General features: G+C 46.4%; 1 protein-coding gene across 2 annotated transcripts in view; it reads right to left on the bottom strand.

The window, feature by feature from the left end:
• Nucleotides 1–16,034, bottom strand: part of LOC308398231 (calcium/calmodulin-dependent protein kinase type II delta chain) — an 81,438-nt gene extending 65,404 nt beyond the window's left edge. For both annotated transcript variants that reach the window (XM_080884755.1, XM_080884756.1), the window contains exons 1-2: nt 15,748–16,034; nt 13,514–13,608 (exon numbers count right to left, since the gene is read on the bottom strand). In XM_080884755.1, coding sequence (XP_080740881.1) covers nt 13,514–13,608; nt 15,748–15,809 — 157 coding nt within the window. In that variant the 5' untranslated portion in view covers nt 15,810–16,034. The remainder of the gene's footprint in view (nt 1–13,513; nt 13,609–15,747) is intronic.
• Nucleotides 16,035–18,644: the final 2,610 nt, after the last annotated feature.

Genomic DNA, 18,644 nt, shown 5'->3' with positions numbered 1-18,644 from the left:
GTCAAACAGTTGCTTTAATTACAGCGCAGAGCGCTGATTAGCTGTGACGACCATCACTCGAGTCTGAGATGGCCAAGCTTTTATATCAGACAGCGTCGAGCAGTCGTATCCACGGCGTGGCGATGAGGCCGTCACTCTCTCACGGTCATAATGAGAGGAGAAGTGTGACATCAGAGCCTGTTCAGGCTGCTGGATCTCAGGCTTGAGTGGGAGGAAACCGGTGGCAGGTCTCACTGTCGTTTCTCAAAATGACGACAATGAGAAAAGTCAGCGCTGGAACAACATGTGCGTTTGGATGTGCCGTACAGGATCAGAAATATTCTCTTTAATCCTGACAGTCTCATTTCAGAACGTCTCAATAACACAGACGCTTGAATCGTCCACAACAGCTCATTTGTTTAGCAGGGAGTCGTCTGTGCATCGATTTGCATTGGACTGCAGCTTCTCACACACCAAACCTCTGAAACACACACGGGCGTCTCCTGTAGCTCACGGAGGCAGTTTGCAGAAGTGAGTCACCCTCGAGTGGAGGCGTTTAATCTCAACAGCGGTGTGACACAACCTCGAGTATCTCAGGCTGCAGCTGCCGTGACGGCTCCCACACTAAATCCAAACGGGTAAAGAAACTGATAATGAGTTCAGCCTTTGATTGAACCTGCAGGCCCACATGAGGTGATGACCAACAGTCCCAGCACTGAAGCGCTGTTACAGCAGACAAGCTTTACAGGTTTGTTCAGCGCTGATTTAAAAGGAAAATCAATCAAACGCATAATTTCCCTCCATTTAATCAGACGTTTCTTTGTGGACTGCGGTCCACGCCAAAGCGAGCCACAGCTGGGAGAGGATCCAAACGATCTAAATTACTGTCACAGCGCACGGGGTCAACGGGGCAGCTGAACGAACTGAAACACTGGCAGTCTGCGCCGCCTGAAAGTCGTCTCCAACATGAAAGATTAACGGGGCTAGCCTGGTCTGGAAAGTTCATGCAGAGGTCGTGCTGTTCTTTGTGCTTACAGCGGAGTAGGGTTGGGCGATTACACTGACCACCGACGACAGGCCGAGCCTTTCACCGATCGTTTTTATAAGAGCGCCCGATTTATGTGCCCAAGAGTTTGTAACATGCTGGCTGAAGCTGAGAGAAGCAGGCAATGTTTTAACACCACAGAGCAAAGTGGCATACATGACAAATGGATACACAAACTCATTGTCTTATACAGGGGCTGGCTGTGGCGCAGGGAGAGCAGGTCAGCTACCGACGGGAAGGTCGGTGGTTCGATTCCTGGCTTCCCCAGTCTGCCAAATATGCTCGGGCAAGATCCTGACCCCGAGTGTGGCCTCAGCGTTGCTCAGTTTGAGTTTAGAAGTGCATGAATGTTGTGTGGACAGCAGAAAAGTGCTACGTAAGAGTCGGTCCATTTACTCATAACAGAAGGACAGGCCGTGGCCCATGTTCAGAAAAAACTAAATACTTTATTTTTAAATCAACGGTGGGAAAACGAGACAGTGGCTTCTTTTTCCACTGTAAGCGTCTTTTGTGCGACTGGCACGTCTCAAATGAATAATCTAAAAACTATTAACACTGAAACAGACAAAACGTAGAAATTCTAAATGCACAAATCAGTCGGTGCATGAGCACATCGCTCCACCCATGGAAGAGTCTGCATCAGTTACCGGACGGACGAATGCCGGGGGAAAGGCTTTACATATCGCAGCCTTACAGCAGAGCAGGGATTTACAGGACAGACTAACTCATTAGGCATTTTGTTTCAGTGCTTTTTCTCAGACTCATCCTTTCAGATCCTGATAGAATTCAAAGATTATTCACAATTAGCAACTGTACAATACGTTTAGTATCGCCACAGACTGACACATGTACAAATGCATCGAGGAACGGAGACCGTTTCCCTGAGGGGAGCTGGAGAGAGGCGCTATGATGGGGAGAGACTTGTTCAGAGGCAGCTGCACGCTCAGAGAGGCTGCAGCTGAAACGTGCCAGGCGCTACAACCACTGGCTGTTTAGCTCTGCTCCAGAAATCTGACGTTTCCCTGAAAGATGGAAAATAAACTGGAATCAACCACAGAAATGTGAAGTGAGTCATTGTGTATGCACTAAAAACGAACCAAATATTCAGCTGAATCAGAGCTTGCTACACTTTGACTGCTGGGTTGTTCTCTCAGAAAGGACAACTGTGAGGTAGAGACGCTGAGATGCTGCTTCTCTCCAGAGCGTCCTTCATTTAACAAATACAAACAAGTCTTTGAAAGAGAAAAAGCTCCATAACTGTTTGTGACGTTTCTCTGAAGAGTGCTTTTACTGAGGCAAACTAATATCTAGTGGACATCACGGGAAATAAAAACAGCAAATACATCGAACGCAGTCGTCTCTGAAGCAGTTCATTCAAGTGCAGCAGCTGACTAGTTCTGCCATAAAAACACATTCAGTTTAATAAAAATACTTAATCCACCAGAGCAAAGTCATCATATCGGGAACTCCTAACACTCCCGATCTCACTGGAAGCGTTTCTATGCCCGGGTCGTCGTCTGTTTGGGGAGACTCCCACAGGCCTTCAAGCACAGCCCACTCACAGCGTTTAAAGTGAAGTACAAAGACATTCAGGTCCTCTGGAAAGGTACCGCTGTTATCTAGCCGACGCCGCCACGCGTTCAAACAGAGTTCCCACGGCAACAGGTTTGTCTCACAATCACATGCGATCATTTGATGCGGTGCTGCAGAAAAATGCTGTCACGGTTACAAACAGGTTTTTGCCTCTGTCCATCAGCACGGTGGGTTTTAGAGCAGTCACGGTGGGATTCATGCAGACCGTTAGCTTTGATTCAGGGCTTTGAGAAACTTCAAAGTCTTTTTAATGTGTTCCAAGCAGGGAAAAGAGCCAAAGGACTGGAGCAATGACGAGGGCCGCATCGTGGCGATAGATGAACGGGTTGGAGCACCTGCAGCTCTTGGGGCTGTTCCTGGTCTGCATTTGTTAGTTATCAAAAGCAGTCTGAAGAAGCAGCGTTGGTGAACCTGCAGCAGGATCATGCACTCCCCGCATCCACCATCAATTATGACCTGATGACTTGGTCCCAGGTCGACCAATGGAGAGGCCGTGACTCACTGTTCCAGGTGAGGGACCGGCTGCCTGTTTAGCAATAAAGTGGTGGCTGACTGGCATTACCATCTTCAGAGAGCCACGCCCACCTGGCTTAGAAACGATGAAGTGTGTGTTGCTCGGGTATCTGTAGTAAACATTATATCTTTGGTGGACCAGAGACGTCACCCCTCACAGCGACGTCACCTACGCAGCTCAATCAGTGCTACTTCCATCAAGTGAACCCACACACTTTGCTTCCTGGCTGACATCCCTGCTTCTCTGCACACAAGTGCTCTGTAGCTTCACACCATAATCTCCCAGTCACTCTAGATCTGCTCAGCCTGTGTCATAGCCTCACTGCTCTTAAGGAAATCACACCACTAACCTGCCTACGAGGCTCTTCCTTCCTTTATCACCTCTCATTCTTTTACTTTATTCTCCTTCAAGACAGCGTTTGTTTCAACCGAAGAGCAACTCCTCAGTTTTAACGATTGTTACTAAAAAGTAACCAAACAGGTTTGGAAGCCTGTTTGTTTGGATCACAGACTCACAGCTCGTTTTTATTTATTTATTTAATTATGTTTATCCAACTAACTTATTTATTAGTCGTGACTGTTCAACTATAAATTGTAAAAGTACAACAAAGGACTGTTGTCCTGTAGCTGAGCATTCAAAGGTCTTAAAGAGACGCTCACAACGCTGCCCAGAAACAACTGAAACTCTGCTGCTCTTCTAGCCGACAACACTTCAATGATGATCCCAGTCTGCATGATCACATTGTCATGGAAACGTCATGCAGCAACAAAAGAGTTAGTAGTGAGGAGAAGATGTGGATTAAGGTCCGATCTGGTCAGCTTGTACAAACATGGCAACAGGTCCGTCTCTTTTGCTGTCAGTCAAAACTGAGCCATCTGTAAAGTTAGAGCTCTTAGAAACCACATGTGGTCCCTCACTACCAATCCGAAATGAACAGTTGCATTGTGGGAAACAAAGTGTTACTCTGCCCACTCGTGCACGCCGAGTTTGCCTTTGCATACTGAACCTTCTTTACTTCACTTCATGTTATTTCTCAAACTCATGGAAGCAAAGCTACAAGCAATGACTCATGTATGAAACACGGTCGTCCCTGAACTGCACTCCCTGTACGCTTGAGGCTCGATTCTTCTGTGCATGTAAAGCAAGGAGAATAAAGAAGGTCGCTGCTACGTCCACCTCCATCCAGAACTCACTGAACAAGCCGTGCATGAGCTCCGACTGCATTGAGTGTTTTTTATTCAGCCCACTGGGCGGATCATTTGGATCCCATCATACAGACGGTTTGTCTCTGAGATTATCCTTAACAGAGCAAAAATGATCTCAGCACGAGGATCCCACCTGAGTAACAGGTAGCAAGGACAAACGCAGCAGAATCTGTCTGAAGCAGCTTCTTCTCAGTGCTTCTTTCTGAGTCAGAAGAAGAGCTCTTACCGTGGCCACAGCTTCTTACGTCGGCCTGTTTGTGCACACCGTGTGCTCCGCTGTTAATATTCATTATTGATGCTCTAATCAATCCCCATGGTTAGTGATGGAGAAGATAACACACGTCAGACATCATTAAATGCTGGTGTTGTGTGTTTCAGTATTTCAGGCACCAAGGATGCAATTTGATATATGAAGGTGAGTTTGAGCAGCACATCTATAAGCTATCAGAGAATCATTTCTATTGCACGAATGATGAAGGATGAGCTGAAACAATTATTCTTTGATTCCCGGAGTAGGATTTACCCCCACCAGGGAGCAAACCTATTTAGCAGGGACATACTCATCAAACCCAACGTAAAGCAGGAGGTTACAGCTCTTTGCATCTGAAAGGTATAAAGTGACAGAGTTAAAACTCCAAAGCTGTTTGCAGTTTTTATGTTTTCATGGCTTGTTGCAGTTTGCACCTTTCAAAATCTGAGCCTTGTATTCAGCGGGCGCACCTCTTCCTAGGGCTGCTTGATTATGGCAAAAATGATAATCACGATTATTTTCACTGAAATTGAGATCGCGATTATTTGACGATATTTATTTAACCCTTTAAGACCTACTATAGAACCAAGTCCGCCAGAGCTTATATTATTTTTTTATATGTTGTAGTGCCATTTATGGGAGCATTTCAAGTTGCTATACAACTGTTATAGCCCATATTTTAATAATATGTATGCATTAAGTCCATAGTAACTACATTAATTGCAAAAAAAGTGCAATAAACTACAAAAAAAATTTGAAAATCGTTTTTGTTTTTTTACATATATTTCTACTTGGAGAAATTTAAGAGGCTTATCCCTCAAAACTTTAAATACAAAAAAGTTGCAAAAAATAGTTTACAACAACAGGAAACTTATTTTGAGTGTGTTCATAGTTTTATTTTGGAGATACACCAATTTTTATATACTGCAGGAAAAACAAAAAACAATCCTATGATGCAAATTTGCAAAGAAAACAGCAGGTGCATCAAAATAAACTATTTCCAGCAGTGAAGTTTGAGTTCTAAGCATCCCAGAAACTATTCAGAAAAGTCAAACATGACCAGTATAGGCCTTTAAGGCCTACAAGTAAAAAAAACTACATTTCCGCGAAAATGACGTCACTTCCGGTTTCGGCCAGGAAATGGCGGACATGCGACAGTTCGCGCTGACGTCTGTTTCACTGTGGGAAGTGTTACGAACAGCTGATGGATCGGCAAAGCGTGTTTCTGGAATATTATGTTTTTGTTCCTGCAAGCGCTTTTTATGCAATTTTTGCAAAGCTTTATGTGGAAGGAAACCGTGACCTAGGACACGCTGATGACATCAGATGTAAGTACAACTCCTCCGGTTTCATATGCAAAACAAATTATTGCGCTAGCTTACATGGTCCAGGTTCTACAGGGATTTAAAAATAGTTACACAAAACGGAGCGTGCTGCTCTGACCGGCTTTAAAGGGTTAACAATGACTTTAAAAAATAATATAACAGTGTGCAACACCACTGAAGTTTTTTTTTTTAAACTCTCTTTTCAACCAACGGCAGTCACTCTCCTCTCCAAATAACTTCTGCTTAGCTTTCCGAGCTTCCCTCGGGTCCTCTTAATCAGCGGTCTCCAACCTTTTTTGCACCACGGACGGTTTATGCCCAACAATATTTTCACGGACCGGCCTTTAAGGTGTCGCGGATAAACGAGGGAGGGGCTAATAATCGGCTCAGTCATTTTTAATGATCGTTGAAAGCCCAGATCGTAATCGTGATTAAAATTCGATTAATTGAGCAGCCCTACCTCTTCCTTTATAGTTTTGTTTCCTGTCACTCCTCAAAACCACCGACTTCAAGAAAACCAGTTTTCCTTTTAAGGAGCTCGAGGAACCTCCCACAACCGGCGCACTTGTAGGCCATTACACGAATACACAATACAAAGCAGGGAGGTGTTTGGTAGGTGGACGGGGGGAGTCCTTCATGGGTCACGGACACATTAACCAATGAACACAACCAACCAATGGACAACGGACTGAACCATCAGAGGTCATGAGCAACAATGCCCTCCCTCTTTCCCTTTGCAGGAAATCTAAAGTAAACCAAGATAAGGACATGACTGAGAGGACAGAGTACGACTCTCCGCTCACTGAGCCAACCAGCAGTTTATTAAGGTGCAGGAGCGCACCACTGGAAGACGGTGTCCCTCCACAGGAGCACCCAGTCTGACAGACAAAGAAGCCTAATTAAAACAGGCACCTGTCCCTCAGCTGGCTGCCCTACTTGGCTAAATCAGGATTTAGAGTGAAGCCCAAAGGAATTACTCCAGTTTGTGTCTGTGGGTCAGGAGGGTTCTCGCGACTTAACAAAGCTACGACCAATGAAAGAAAACGCTGCACACTTTCCAGGGTAACTTGAAGCTAAAAAGACCAAAGTATCATCTTCTGGCAGAGTAGCTCAAGGATTACTCGTAATCCTGCCTCGAGGTTTGGAGGCAAAGCTCATGTGCATCTTAATGATGGAAAAGCTGGTGCAGCCAAACTTTCACCAAGAAGTCACTCAACTTATGGACACATGCATGACTGTACCACTGGCAACTGAGCCTCCAATTCCTCAGTCTGAATCACAGCTTTAAATCCAACCTTTGGCAATGAACCAGGTCACAGACATGAGCCATGACATTGAGACGTCTGAGGGACTTCCTTCCACGTGGATTCACCCTCAGTATGTGGCTGAGGCACCCGGACGCCCAAGAGGAACCAACTGAACTTAAACGTGAAAATGACTGTTACACTAACAAAGCTGCAGAAGCACTTGGTCACCGTGGGAAGTTAAAGGTGCATTTTAAGCAAGAGGAAACCTGTAGCAGTCCCAGGGAGGGAGGGGCATGACGGGGCTCGCGGAGGGAGGCGAGACGAACACAGGAACGACCTGCAGAATTTATCCACTCCACTTAAAAACTGAGCCTGGTTCTGCCGGAGGTTTCTTCCTGTTAAAAGGGAGTTTTTCCTTCCCACTGTCGCCAAAGTGCTGCTCACAGGGGGTCATATGATTGTTGGGTTTTTCTCTGTATCTATGAGGCGCCTTGAGGCGGCTTTGTTGTGATTTGGCGCTATATAAATAAAATTGAATTGAAACCAGAGTAACTTATGCAAACTGATATTCTACAGCTGAGGCCTCGTTTCCTGGACTCTGTTAATGCGTCTTGCTGTCGGACCGAAGTTGTTCTACTGCTTGTGCATCTTTCTTGTTGATCTCTTCCACGTCTCATGATGTTCTGATTTCTTATCTTCTCTCCAAATGGTAAATGGTACATGGCCTGGTTCTGATACAGCGCTTTTCTACTGGGAAAAACAAGTGTAAAGTGCACGCCTCACCCACTCGTAGAAGCACTTTTTCCTTTGTATTCATCATTAACCTGCACTCATACTCCAGGAACCTGTGGTTAGTATCTTGCCCAAGGATTCGAGGGATCGAACCACCAACTATCCAACCAGGAGATGGCCTGCTCTGCTACACCCTTCTTTCACGTTTCATGTGCAGTTAGTCAGAGCTAAAACAGGAATATCATTAATGACATTTAGCTGAAGAAAACCCAAACAAAAGCCTAGCTTCCCCATCGTTTGATCGGATGAGAACTGAGGCAGCCTTTTGCCTCGGACTGGGGAGTCCTCACGCCCGCTGACAGTTGCTCTGTTACACGGCAGCCTACTTTCTGTTTTTCATGCTCCCCTGAGTAGGTCTGATGAGATATTTTTAGCCTGCTGCACACAGCTGTGCTTCACTTAAGAGAAAGTCTGGGGTGAAATCACCAATATTCTAATATATACACAAACACTTGAGCTGATCTGCAGCACTCGCAGTGATACACAAACTGTGGCTCCCTCACTGATAGATCAGACTGGAGTTAGAGGCCATCCTGGGTTAAACACAGCTTTCCACGTGCAGATGCATCAATAACATAATAAAAACATTAAATAAAATCAGATTAGTGAACTTTAGTGCCTGCATATGGAATCCCCACCCCTACATGAATGTTGACAGCTTTCTATGTGTTTCACCTTTTATTGTTTGTCGAGGTTTCAACTGTTTAACGTTCTTCTACAAAATGTGACTTAAGTTCTGGTGGACGACTCATACCAGGACCATTTCCATCCACGTGCAAAGCATCATAAACTAATGTGTGAACATGACCCTACTTTACAAATGTTCAGCTTCATATATCTGATTGTTCTTGCTTCCATAAAGCTTGGTGGGCATGCAGAGTCCAACTACACCGCCTGTTAAATACATGGACACACACACAGGATTCTGAGACCAGCAGCCTGAGCTCTGCACAGATTCACAAGTAAACACAGAACCTCCTGAACCTGGTCTCTCGTTGCCTGTTTGTAGGATGTATGAAGTGCAGCTTGCAGTCTGCAGGCGGCGGGCGCCCTCGGCATGAGAAGCTGTCTAAGTGATGGCAGACACACAAGGACGTGCACTTAGGGATACTGAGTCATCACTTCTGTCACACGAACAGCTCACTGGTCATTCAAGTCCTAGACCATGTGGGTCAGTCGAGACCTGAAGGATGAGCCGTGGACACAATGAGACCACGTCATGTAGAGCTGTACACGCTGCACGAGGCTCTGCTTTGTGTTACAGCATCTTCCTTTTGTAACGCACAACGTCTCTCTTTATCCACCTCTTTCATGTGTGGCCTTAGGAAGGCTGCTGTGTAACTGCTGTGTTAAGCCTGTGACATTGAATGCACACACACACCTCTGACTGAGCACTTTACTGATGCGACCCTATAAAACCAGGACTGAGGGGTCAGGGGTCACGGCTCGTGGGTTTCGGTGTGTTAGGAGTGCTTGTGTTACGCTGTGTCTGAGCGCTGATCACAATCAACAGCACAAACACTCTAATATACTTCAACACCTACATGACCCCGCAGACTATATTTAGCTTCCCATCTCGTTGTGTTTCCATGGGGATGAAGAGTTCACATCGAGCGGCTGGGCCTCGGGTATTTTCCAGAAGCAACAACAAAGGGCTCCTGAACCAGAGCTTTCCCACAGCCGGTGGGTCTTCAAGTGATCACTTCCACTCCGGTGAGTCCAAGCATCACTGGGTCTGACTTTGTCCTTCATACAAGGCTGCCGTCAGTGAAGACTTCCACTTCACTACATCTGGGTGTTGTAGTTATGTTCGGGATTCTTCCAATATTATGCTTTTATTTTGAAGAGCCGGTTAGAATGCAGATGCACTTTAAACCAGGGGTGTCAAACTGGCGGCCCGGGGACCCCTTACACTGACGTGACGAACTATAACCTGTGAATTGACCTGTGAAGGGAGGATTTGTTTGTTGTTGACTGCATTGACTGAGGCATGTAGCCTCATGGGTAGTGTAGTCTGTGCTGCAGAGAGCGTGGGACTGCCCCTCCCACTGTGTGTGTTTGAGCGCGAGGCAGAGAGAAAGTACGAGTTTCTACCGACAAGAAACGGAAGATGAAAGCATGTAAATATAACAACAACAACAGCTGCAGCCTGACGAGCCCGGCTGTAAGCAAGCCGTCCAGACTGTGCGCCGTGTTCCCCTCCGACACTCTAAAGCTCTGCTGGAGCCTTTCCACGCCTCTCTGACAGTTACCGGCTACGGGCCCAACACGGAGCCCGACGGATTAGCCAGAGCAACCTTCATCACGGTCCTGACCGAGGAAACAGCAGAGTGCAAAGATGCTGAGGGATCGGCTGTGTTAGTGCAGTACTGCGCTTTTATTTTGTTAAATACAATCACAGTTCGTGCTGCCACGCGTGCACACAGAGGACCGCTGTGTTTATTTGGTGGTTCAATGAAAGATCTGTGGTCACGTTTGCAGCTTGTCTTGTTCTACGATACTTGAAATTAAATTTTAGGAAACATTTGTGGGTGTTTTGTTTTTTGTACCACTTGAACACTAACGTGTCCAAAGAGACGACGGCGCCAGCAGGGCCCACAGCTCATCCAAGTTCGACAAACCTGCTTCACAGCGGACACGAGGAAGCCTGGGAGGAGCGCTCGACAGCAGAGCACAAATGACTCCTCGCTTTAACGTTCCATATGCAAGTTTACTTCATAACTCACACAATGCTTGTGTGCACAGTAAAAGTGGCACCTGACCCAGCACCGTCCAACCACCTCGTTTTCTAGGTGCGGTGTAACAGGTAAGATCACCGTTTCTGAAGCCCCAGTGAGCCTGAAAGGAAAGTCCTTGCACTGCTTCAGTGATGTTGAGGTTAGTGCTTTTCTGTCCACATCTGTGTCTGCTACGCTGGCAGTGTGACACATGAACCAACGATTTCCAGAGGGGACTACATGTTGCATCAACATCTGACAGTACCGCACAAAGGTTACATGCATTGTTATCATTGCACTACTCACGATCGTCATTAGAGACTACAAACACATTTACTGGTAATAGCTACCTGCTAACGTGTTAGCAAAACCTGGTAATGACTTTTCAAATTAACCGATGCACTCTGAGCCTCACAAGTGCCAGCTTGTTTAGGCCGGGGGGGGGGGGGTCTCCAGGTCTGGTGGCAACTCAAAGCTGCACAATCTCCAGTGTGAACATCAAAATTAAAATCCATTAATTAAAAACTGTCCTCCTGCCTTGGCTGCTTCACCCTGCTGGGGTGATGGTGCTGGCAGCTCAGGGCCGACACTGCTGCCAGTGCGTTCCCAGCATTGTCTATCAGTTTAACACTATTTCATAATTACTGTTCATTATGATGTAAATGAAGTGTCCACACTGTGACAGCAGATTAACATGCAGAACAGTCCCCATCACAGACGTGTAGATTCTCAGTGAGATCTATCAGAAAGCCTTCCAAGCTCAGCTGCAGCACTCTGCAACCACGTGTTCCTTCACTAGAACTACTGCTGATGTGATGTTTGCAGACACAGAAGAACTTTCAGGTGGAGCTTCTGTTTAGGACTTCTCCTCACAAAGCAGCCGTGGCATTGGTGGCACTCTGGCCTCTCCCTGAACGAGACCGTCAGTTCGGATCAGCACGCCACCGTATCTGCATGTGTTTGACTTTCAGAGCGTCTGTCCTCCGGCTGTGTGCTGACATCCTAAAGTGCTGCAGGCCAGATTAAAGGGATTTCACAATTTGAATGAAGAGATGTCACTGTGAATGTTGTGATTTATCAGAAGGTAACCAACCCATAAACCTGTAAACCAGAACGCGGTGCTTACGCGTAAGCGAGCTGTGTTTGAGCAATGTGGTGATGTGGCCAAAAGACAGCAGCATCATATCGGCTTTCTTTGGGATTTCACTTATTCTGAAGGCGCAACCCAAAGGGCTCATCTGCATCTCTGCCTCAAGAGCTAGGATTATTTTCACCTCATGATGGACAGCTGAATGATGGAAAACTAGGACGGATGTTTTTCTCCTGGTGAACAGCCCCATTAGATTTATATGCAATTCTTTTATAAACACTCCTCTGTCCAACTGACCTTCTTCTCCTCATTGAGCCTAAATAAGCCCGGCGTGGACTTATGACAAACTAGCTCAATATAAGCGACATGAATGTGAAACGTCCATCTTTCATATTCATGTCTGTGTGTCTCAAAATAAACCGTTCACGCTGATATTTACATCGTTTTCATGTAGAATTTCTTAGCCTTCTCTCTCCTCTTATATTTAAAATGACCACACTACGGACAAGCGACTGTTGTTATGCGTTGTCGTTAGCAACAGCGAGGGCAACGACGAGCATCGCGCGGCTCCGCTAGTTTATTTCCACATAAACCTTTCACAATAAAGCTGAAGATCCTGTTGAGATTTTTCAAAATAAACGGAATCAGGTGAAATAGTATTTAGGGACGAGATGCTAAAAAGAGCCGTCAGCACGCCGCCCCGCAGCACGCCGCCCCGCAGCGCGCCGCCCCGCAGCGCGCCCCGCAGCACGCCCCGCCCCGCAGCACGCTGTGTAATGCATACAAAGAAAATCGCGGCCGTTCCAACTCATCTACCACTCGACTGCAGCTACACGACGCCCAGCTGAAAACACTTCATGCAGGTCGAGCTGCCCGAGACTCACAGAAGTTACAGAAAACAAAAGTTTTGTGATGAATATCGTTGTCAGCACGACAAACGTCTGATATCAGGGATGTGAGATCATCGTCGCTCAGCCCTGGGACAAACCATCTACCGTGCCTGCTCTCCCTTCTCATTGGTTATGATGTCCTCCAAGGCTACAAGGTTAAAATGAGTTCCTAATCTCTCAGCAGCTAAATGAGTCTTTTTCTTTTTGTTTCATTGTTGCAAGTCTCCCTTTTTAAAACCACATTTGCAAACCCTTTGCTTTCCACACAGCTGCTAGCTGCAGGGAAACCCCCTGCTCCCCTCCTGAGAGGCTGCACTGCAGTCACTCTCCATCACCACGGCCCATCTATTCAAGCCCGTCTCCTTCCGTTTGTGCGCCGTGCTTCTGCCGATCAGCACTTGGACAGCAGCGGACGCCTGGGCTCCTGCTGCACGGACACTGATGAAGTTGTTTTTGTTTTTTAGTAAGAAGATGAAAACTTTAAAGACAAAAGAGAAGCTTCTGGGTTGGACAGACACCATCACATGAAGTTCACGAGGCAACGCTCTATAATCATGTTTTAATGTGAAGACCTCATCACAAATCACCGGCGCACACAGCAGAACGAGTCGTGAAAAGGCCACTGTGACGATGCAATAACAAACACGGAAAATAAAAGTGAATTTGAAGCTGCAGGCAGTGAAACCCGACCACATCTGGCTGCTACTGAGATGACACGGGCAGCAATGGCAGAGGCATGAAAACCATAGAGCCAAAAAGAAAGAGGAAGCTGGTTTGAGGCGTGACGGGGCTAAAAAGAAGCTATTCCCTCTGAGTGAGCCACCGCTGCATGTTTGCAGTGAGAGCCTGAAGCAGCATGTACTCACCTCTAGCAGACAACTTCTTGGTGTTGATTATCTTTGCAGCATACTCCTGCCCCGTGGAGATCTTCATGCACCGCCTCACCACAGAGAAGGCCCCCCTACAGGACACAATGAAGCAGGGATCAGCCTCTGCACAACCAGACTCCTCATAATGTGCAAAGACAGCTGTGAAAATGACATTTAAAGTGTTTTCTGTTGCACTGTTACATCTGAAAGTCCCGGTCGAGTCTCGGTGTCACGAGTCCAAAGTTTCAAGAGCCATTTTACAACACGCACCATTCGACGGTGATACTGCAACAAGTCAGAGGCCGTCTAACTCCCCACTTGTCCCTTTTCAGCGTGCAGAGTGATCGTTGTGAAGCAGCTTATTTTCAGCTTCTTGTTTCTGTTCCTAAACCAGCAGCAAGTGAAGTAAAGTGAGTGAAACATGCAACGAATGAGCAAGTGTGCAGCTGCCCGTGTCCACAGCCACGTGTAAGCAGGCTTCATGCTCTGCTGCAGACACAGACAGCTGGACTTCTCTGGCATCTGCCTGAAGTCGCCGCCTCGACATCGCTGGTGCACTTTAATCACGCTTCAACACGAGCGAGCGAGGCAGCGCTCCTCTTTACGTGAGCGCAGCCTGACCCTACAGGAGAAAGCCCGGGTTAGCACCCGGCGCTGTGACGGGCTTCACTGAGCCAAACGCCACAAACAGAGCTCGACTGTGCTGAACATCATTCGTAGTAAAACTGATGACTTTGCATATGAAACTATGCAAAGTCCTCATCCATGAACTTTGTTGTAGCAAAGTGGAAAAAGGGTCTGCTTTTTAAAAACTTTTGAATCATTTGTCTTTGTTTCGTTTGCCTTCTCGCGCTTCTTCTTCTTCTCTCTGTGCTGACGTTCACTGTTGCTCTTTTCAACCAATCGCTGCTCTAGCTACACATAGTGTATTTGGGAGGCCTGTACGCGAGCGTGTCTGCGCAGATACACGATGTTTCACTCTGCTCATCGACACAGAGAACCAGTTTCTCTGCGTAAGAGGAGATGAAGGAGGCTGAAAACAGCATCAGGCAGGACGGAGCACGCTGCTCCGACCATGTTTGAACCAGCATCCTGCACACATGCTGCAGAGTAACCCAGTTTTCCATGTGGCTCTTATCAGCACGTCTTCTGCTGTTACTGTGCGTCACCCACAGCTCAGTGCTGCACGGCTGTCGACACAGACAGACACACTAATGACAGCTCAACATACAGGTTAACCAGAAGAACTTTCAGTGACTGCGGGTTGCAAACTAAACCACACACAGGTGAGCATCAGGTGGATGTCAGGCAAGTATATGCACATCCTCTCGGAGCTCAGACTAAAGGTCGGGTCAGAGGTCATCAGCTGAAGCACACGTGGAAGCATCAGCAGATCCCTGATCAGCAGCCACACCTGCTTCCTGCTCATGTAAACTGGAGAAGGCTTCAAACAGGCCTTTCTAAGAAGCGCCTCGTCGTAGCAGCGGCAAAGCATCCAGTTTACATCATTCACACAACTTTGCATCCAGTGGTTCTTCAGTGAAGGCCCGCAATAACTCAAGTCTTTGTTCAGGTCAGAATAACAAAGTGAAGCAATCATTTGAATGAACCACAGTGACGTGATGACCGTTCAGGCTGACCCCAGATCAGGCCGAGATCAACCACAGCTCCCCAAAGCCAGCTCGGGTTCAGGTGCATGCGTGATGAAGCGAATGCACAGAGGGGCGGGACTGTGGACAGAAACACGTCGTTGGCGTCTGCACAGAGGGGCGGGACTGTGGACAGAAACACGTCGTTGTTTACGAGTGACCCCACTGACCCCAACGAAACCAACTTCCTGCATTTATGACACACTGACTGGTTTTTGACAGAAGTTGTCCTCAGCCGTGTTTTCTCCTCAGCACGCAGCATTTAGAGGCCACACTTAAAACACGGAGCTATTTCAGTCGGTCCCTCGGAACCGACTGACCCTTTAACGCGCTCGGTACTGACGGGCGGGGTTCATAAAGTCCCGAAACAGCCACGAAGTATTACAGACGTGGAGTCGAACACGGATCCTACAGTATCTGTGCGGCTGTTAGCCGACAGTAAGACTACAGGTACAGTGAAGTGCCCACAGCGCCGACTGCACCCTTCAAGGTGGGGTCAGGCAGGCGGAGGTGGCTCCGTGACTCCACGGCAGCAACTGAAAGCAGCAGTAACTTCAGAGACACAAAGAGTCACGAACTCACTTCCCCAGCTCCTCGTACAGCTGGTACTCGTCGGTAAACCTGGTGCAGGTCGTTGAAGCCATGCCGAGGTGATCGACTCGGGAACTGGAAGCTCGCTCGGTAAACAGTCTCCACGAATCCCTCCGAGTCCCAAAGAGCCACTTGTCGCGCCGGGGAAAGAAATGAAAGCGCAGCCGGGAGGTCCTGTGGGCGGAAGTCCTGCAAGCAGCGCAGCCTCCGCGTGTCTGTCCCGGTCCCGCTCGCAAACCTCGGCTCAGTCCTGGACGTCGCGACCTACTGCTGCGCTCGTCTCTGCCGCTTGGATTAGTTACCACGGTCAAGACGAGGCCACACACACGGACACACTTCCGGTGGTGAAACCACAATAAAGCCAACTTCGGACCCGCGCTCTCACGTCCTCGTGTGACGTGGGTATTTTTGGCAAAATTAACAGCAAATATTCAATTTGAGGTTTATCTGATATTTATGTCACACCAACTAATCCTAATCTCAACGTGATTTTTCCCTCTTTTTTATTTTTCTTAAACTAAGGTTCACGCGGTTCATGATACATATTTGATAAAATAAATTTGATGTTTTTTCAATATTTCAATTATTCCACCTATTTCACGTCACGTTTGAGCACCACCGTTTTACTTCTTTTGCTTTGTTTTATTTTGTAGGAAACTAGCACAACTTCCGCTTTTTTCCGCGGGCCTGATGAAGCACAATTTCACCTCAGCGCTTCCTTATTGGGAATCCTGCACAAGGGCTCCCTCTACAGGCAGCAAGTCTGCCCTGCTGAAATCCAGGCTGTTGGTCCGCAAAACACACGGTTCTCTTTCGTTTAACAGAACAAAACAACTATTTCTGATGGTAAATAAAAGTCACAAAAATCATATCTATCGCTTATAGGTTGGTTAATTCACCCTTATTTCCACTGAAAAGGTCCCAACAACTGGTTCTGAAGGCAGGAATTAACTTAAGATAAATGGGAGATATTTGATAGGGTGGAGGAGCTGTGTTTCCACATGAAAACTGGACAAAGGTATGAAATAAAATACAAAATATAGAGTGATGTGCTAAAACACAGCTTGATCCAAAACACACAGTCTGCACTCCCATCACTTTCTTGCAGCAACCTTCTGCACCAGATGCAGACGAGACAACGTGAGTGAAGGATTTCCAAGTACAGCGAGTTACAGCAATCTAATCATGAGGAGATTGTTGTGGTGCTAACAGTCTTTGTGTCACTGAGGGAAAGGATGGAGTTTATTAATGTTCTTAACCTTTAAAAACCAGTTCAACACATGTAACATGTCCAAGCTGAGTAGAAATGATACCAAGATTCAATCCACAGGCTTGAAATGATACTTCTACTCACTGTGGTTTGTAAGGACCAAAAGGAATCTGTCTTTACTTTGAAACAGTCACAGAGTTCCACTTCCACAGGCCAGCCATGACTACAGAGTTACAGTAAGCACATGAAAAGAATGGTGCATTTGTCTGTTGTCAGTTTGGAAGTGTTAGCAGACTTTATGCTTACAGAAGATTTAAGCAAAACTGAGATAAATCAGTGGCCACCTAGTACAGGAAAAGAAGCTTCCTATCTGTACAGAAAGGACTCTGAGGATAAGGTCTGTACTTTGGCAAATTGATCCTTGAGGTACTTTAAAAGACACTTTTAAATCAAGTGCTGCAGTAAGATCTTAAAGAGCTGAACTGGCACCATCTCCAGTCTAATCTGAAATCAGGAGGCCGTTAGAAAGACTGATGTAAATGTTTCTGTTGTGTTACAGCTGAATGGCTGTGTGGACACCGCTTTCTCGAGACATATTTATTTAAGACTTGTCAAGGTTTGCACTGTTACGTGTACACAAAAGGAAAAGCCCTCGTTCTGTTATTTGCTTTATCTGCAGCAGCAGAGTGTTTCAGGTCAACACTGCCATGACTCACAGTCAACAGGATCAATAAGTCACCACCTTTGAAGTTCTTTTTGATACCACAAAGAGCCTTGGAAAGCCCTTCCCTACTGTTCGAACCAGCTGAAGGGACATGGAGCCACGTACAGGAGACTGAAGAGCCCTGTGGGGCCCAGAAGGTCAGCCTGCTGTTAGAACCAGCTTCCTGTTTTCAGACACTGATTTTATCTCTTGTGTGCAAAAGTCACTGAGTTCAGGCTACAAATAAAAGCAACCAAATATATTCAAAATGACTCAAGTTCAGGGGATACACATGCATCTTATGTATATAAAAGAAATATAAACTAATATAAGATAAGAAAATGAAATGTCGCGATTGAATACGGGTAAAACGCGCAGTGCCTTTGTTTCATACGCACATGGAAAAAGCACGGCGGCGACGGAGGACGAGAAGAGCGAAAGCGGATCTTTGAATGAAACAGATGAACCTGAACTGGTTTGTAAAAATGCTGCAGCTTCAGTGGTGTGGAACTGGTTTGGCTTTCGACCGTCAGATACACAACAAAGAACATTTTTTGCAGAACATGCAAGCGGGCCGTCGTTATTACCGTGTTTTTCAGACTATAAGGCGCTCTCAAGCCTTTCATTTCCCCCAATATCGACAGTGCGCCTTATGTATGAATTCTGGTTGTGTTTACTGACCTCGAACAGATTTTATGTGGAACAGGCGCTCGAAAATCTGCCATAAAATGTTTTAGTAGGACTTTGGTAAGCTATGAAGCCGCTTGATTGTCGGAGCATGTCATCAGTCATGTCGATATCAAAGATATATCCTGATAAATGTTTTTGCCCATAGATAGATAGAGTCATATTTGTATTCCTATGCTGAACTGATATCATACACAGATGCACACAATTGTCAAACTATGTTTTCATTTAATGTCACTTTCTCAGTTTTTCTCTGTCATATATGTGGACAGACAGACAGATTCATTA

This window comes from Rhamphochromis sp. 'chilingali' (assembly GCF_963969265.1).
Source record: "Rhamphochromis sp. 'chilingali' genome assembly, chromosome: 1".
In the NCBI taxonomy this organism is placed as follows: domain Eukaryota; kingdom Metazoa; phylum Chordata; class Actinopteri; order Cichliformes; family Cichlidae; genus Rhamphochromis; species Rhamphochromis sp. 'chilingali'.
The sequence above is the reverse complement of the archived record's forward strand: the minus strand, read 5'-3'. Positions and strand labels throughout refer to the sequence as shown.